The following is a 3,796-nucleotide window of genomic DNA, read 5'->3' as shown; positions in this document are numbered from 1 at the left end:
TTTCGGGGTTCTAATCGTCAGCATGAATTGCCACAAAGCTTGCATCCGCTCAATTTTACAGTTATCGGACGAAGCATGAAACGGTAAGCATAGGCACTACACAGAATCCCTATGGTACTACCCGAGAACAAGACACATTTCACATGCTACTCAAGTGACTTAGAATGCCAAGCTGCACGGAGTGCACGGGAGCACAGCAAATGGCGCACCTGGAACGGGCGGTGACGCTAGCTGTGGGGAAGCTGCAAGTCACATCAGAACGCAGGAAGTATACGTATTGCAAGCAAATGCCACCCTGCCATTTCGGGGTCCTAATCGTCAGCCTGCATTACCACGAAGTTTGTGTCGGCTCAATTTTACAGTTTTGGTGCGAAACATAAAATGGTGAGCATATGCACTACACAGAATCGCTCTCTAGCATGCGATCAGTTCTGATAAAAGACAGCTCAGTAAAAGTCTTAACACTGCGCCCTTCGCTTGAGTGGGGAACACTGATGCACCACAGTTTTCATCTTCCACCCTAGGAGCCGACGCTGGATGCATCGGCCTCTCGGAGGAGATGGACAGGTGCACAAGTGCACACTCGCACATCTCGATTAAACTTATTTGTTCATCAGAACAGCTGCTACACGCGACCTAACACCGGGCAGTTGTCTATGCATGCTGAGGCTACTCGACCTCCCCAAATTTAGGCTCATGCGGATGCCCCATACAACACTTGCAAACAACCTGCTGCAACTAGTACCTTGGTATCTCAAAAGGGCTAGCCTTAGCAAGCGCTTCTGAGATACCAAGGTACGAACCAGACGTGGACCAGGTGAAATCCCACTCACCTGGTCTCCACGGTAGATTGCCAATAATGCCAGCTGCAAAGACACACAGTTAGGCTCATGGAATCTGTCAAGGCAAGCAGCTCTGCGCCACCACGACACCCACTGGGTGATCCGCTTGCAGTCCGCTCCAAACTAGTCAGCTCGCAAGCAGTTGCAGTTACGCCCATCCCCCCAACAGATACGAAGAAGACGTCGTAGGCGAGTCCATCACCCTCGACCCGATTACCTCTTCTACAAGAACGAATAGGTTAGTATACCCTATACCGTATACCGTCTCGCACATACGAACGTGGCGTCGGGTACGCTGCACCCACCTGAGTCCTGAAGAGGTCGGGCTGCAGCAAGACGAGCAACAACAGGCACACTCATTTCGCTCATAAGCAGAACTGCCATGACACTCAAATACTGGAAGGTGCAGGGCTTGGCTCACGTGGGCGAGGCACTCGTAGCTGCGTCCGCACACTCGCTGCAAGGGCAAAGAATCGAAACCGCAGCACAACACGTACGCCACACAGCACATCATTACGCACGACCATGGCCTGAGGCCCCGCACAGCAAGCTTGTTCTCTGCTCAAACGGACCCGTCTGCACGCCAGCTAACATGCACCGCACGTTTCACATTCTATGCAAAACGTAGGTAAAACGGACATGCAGTACGACCACAACTGTAGACCACTGCTTGCTGCACGTAGAAATTGTCGATGTAAAGGTATACAGGCAGCCTCAAAAAAGCCGCAGATGCTCTGTCGAGCTGGAAGCACATCCTGTGAGGAGGGTGATAACGTGCGAGCTTCAGAGATCCAGCAAGGAGACTCTAGTAAGGAACACGCTACAGTTACTATAGAACAGTGTGTAAACAGCACTCCACGCACGTCGCCTCGGCAGTCGTGGCAGATCGCCAAGTCCTGCAACAACATGCACGAACGAACCACAAAATCTCCCACATTAACCAGGAAACATAAATTTACCCAGCGATTTTGTGCAAAAATAAACGTGCGCTCTTATACTGTTGTATGGCGGTGCGTCAGCGCATTGGTCTATACAGAGCGCGATGGCATCATCAATAAAAACAGTACTTCAGCAACCTAAATGTCAACACAGATTACTGCGCGACAACGCTCGGACTCTGCGCTGCCATTCTGTGCCAAAGCAAGGAGGGGTTAAAGCCTAATTCTGCGATACCATCTTCCCACTCTTGAATCGACGCCGCCAGCGAACCGAAACCTGAACGTGCAACAACCACGATGGTGCACACACAAGAACACTTCGAGCAACACCAGCACACCCCGTCTCTTAAATGTGCATACACATGCTTTTTTGATGGAACGCCCGTAAAGCAATGCATGTGCAAAGCACTCGGGAGTGCCCAAGTGTTGAAGTCGTCAACGGTTGCCCGAGATAGAGGCGAAAGTAATGTTTGACGCTTCTTCATCACTGACACGTAACTGTGGCACTGTCCGTGAACAAAACACATTTCACATGCTACTCAAGTGACTTAGAATGCCAAACTGCAAGGAGTGCACGGGAGCACAGCAAATGGCACACCTGGAAAGGGTGGTGACGCTAGCTGTGGGGAAGCTGCAAGTCACATCAGAACGCAGGAAGTATACGTATTGCAAGCAAATGTCACCCTGCCATTTCGGGGTTCTAATCGTCAGCATGAATTGCCACAAAGCTTGCATCCGCTCAATTTTACAGTTATCGGGCGGAGCATGAAACGGTAAGCATAGGCACTACACAGCACCTGGAACGGGCGGTGACGCTAGCTGTGGGGAAGCTGCAAGTCACATCAGAACGCAGGAAGTATACGTATTGCAAGCAAATGCCACCCTGCCATTTCGGGGTCCTAATCGTCAGCCTGCATTACCACGAAGTTTGTGTCGGCTCAATTTTACAGTTTTGGTGCGAAACATAAAATGGTGAGCATATGCACTACACAGAATCGCTCTCTAGCATGAACAAGACACATTTCACATGCTACTCAAGTGACTTAGAATGCCAAACTGCAAGGAGCGCACGGGAGCACAGCAAATGGCGCACCTGGAACGGGCGGTGACGCTAGCTGTGGGGAAGCTGCAAGTCACATCAGAACGCAGGAAGTATACGTATTGGTTCGTTGACAGTGGGACGGTAAAGCCCCACCTGGAACGGGCGGTGACGCTAGCTGTGGGGAAGCTGCAAGTCACATCAGAACGCAGGAAGTAATGCATAACGTTCGTTGACAGTGGGACGGTAAAGCCCCAAGATTAGCAGTCGTACTTAACGGTGTTTCGAACGTAGGCGAGTTAAAATGTCAATACGGACGAAGCATGAAACGGTAAGCATAGGCACTACACAGAATCCCTATGGTACTACCCGAGAACAAGACACATTTCACATGCTACTCAAGTGACTTAGAATGCCAAGCTGCACGGAGTGCACGGGAGCACAGCAAATGGCGCACCTGGAACGGGCGGTGACGCTAGCTCACCCCTTCGACGTTCAGTGTAGTCTTGCGTCCTTCATATGCATAACGTTCGTTGACAGTGGGACGGTAAAGCCCCAAGATTAGCAGTCGTACTATTGCCACAAAGCTTGCATCCGCTCAATTTTACAGTTATCAGGCGGAGCATGAAACGGTAAGCATAGGCACTACACAGAATCCCTATGGTACTACCCAAGTTGTTCTGTGTAAAGTGTACGATGAGTTCACTGAATCTTACGGTTTGACGTTCCTCGCGTGCCCTCGTGTCGTTTACCGCGTGGACCTTGCCCGCCACTGCGATCGACACCCCTTCGACGTTCAGTGTAGTCTTGCGTCCTTCATATGCATAACGTTCGTTGACAGTGGGACGGTAAAGCCCCAAGATTAGCAGTCGTACTTAACGGTGTTTCGAACGTAGGCGAGTTAAAATGTCAATACGGGCGGAGCATGAAACGGTAAGCATAGGCACTACACAGAATCCCTATGGTACTACCCAAGT

The 3,796-nt window shown here is 50.7% G+C and overlaps 1 protein-coding gene across 1 annotated transcript; it reads left to right on the top strand.

Annotated features, from left to right (window-relative positions):
* Positions 1-3,725: 3,725 nt before the first annotated feature.
* EMWEY_00059150 (hypothetical protein) lies at positions 3,726-3,752 on the top strand (the record flags this gene model as incomplete). Its single annotated transcript, XM_013481025.1, has 1 exon — positions 3,726-3,752. A coding segment is annotated over one exon (27 nt), but the record flags the coding sequence as incomplete, so codon positions are not given.
* Between the last annotated feature and the right edge of the window lie 44 nt (positions 3,753-3,796).

This window comes from Eimeria maxima, genomic scaffold (assembly GCF_000499605.1).
Source record: "Eimeria maxima Weybridge genomic scaffold, Emw_scaff2648, whole genome shotgun sequence".
Classification (NCBI taxonomy): Eukaryota; Apicomplexa; class Conoidasida; order Eucoccidiorida; family Eimeriidae; genus Eimeria; species Eimeria maxima.
Note: the sequence above shows the minus strand (reverse complement) of the source record. Positions and strands in the feature narration are given on the sequence as shown.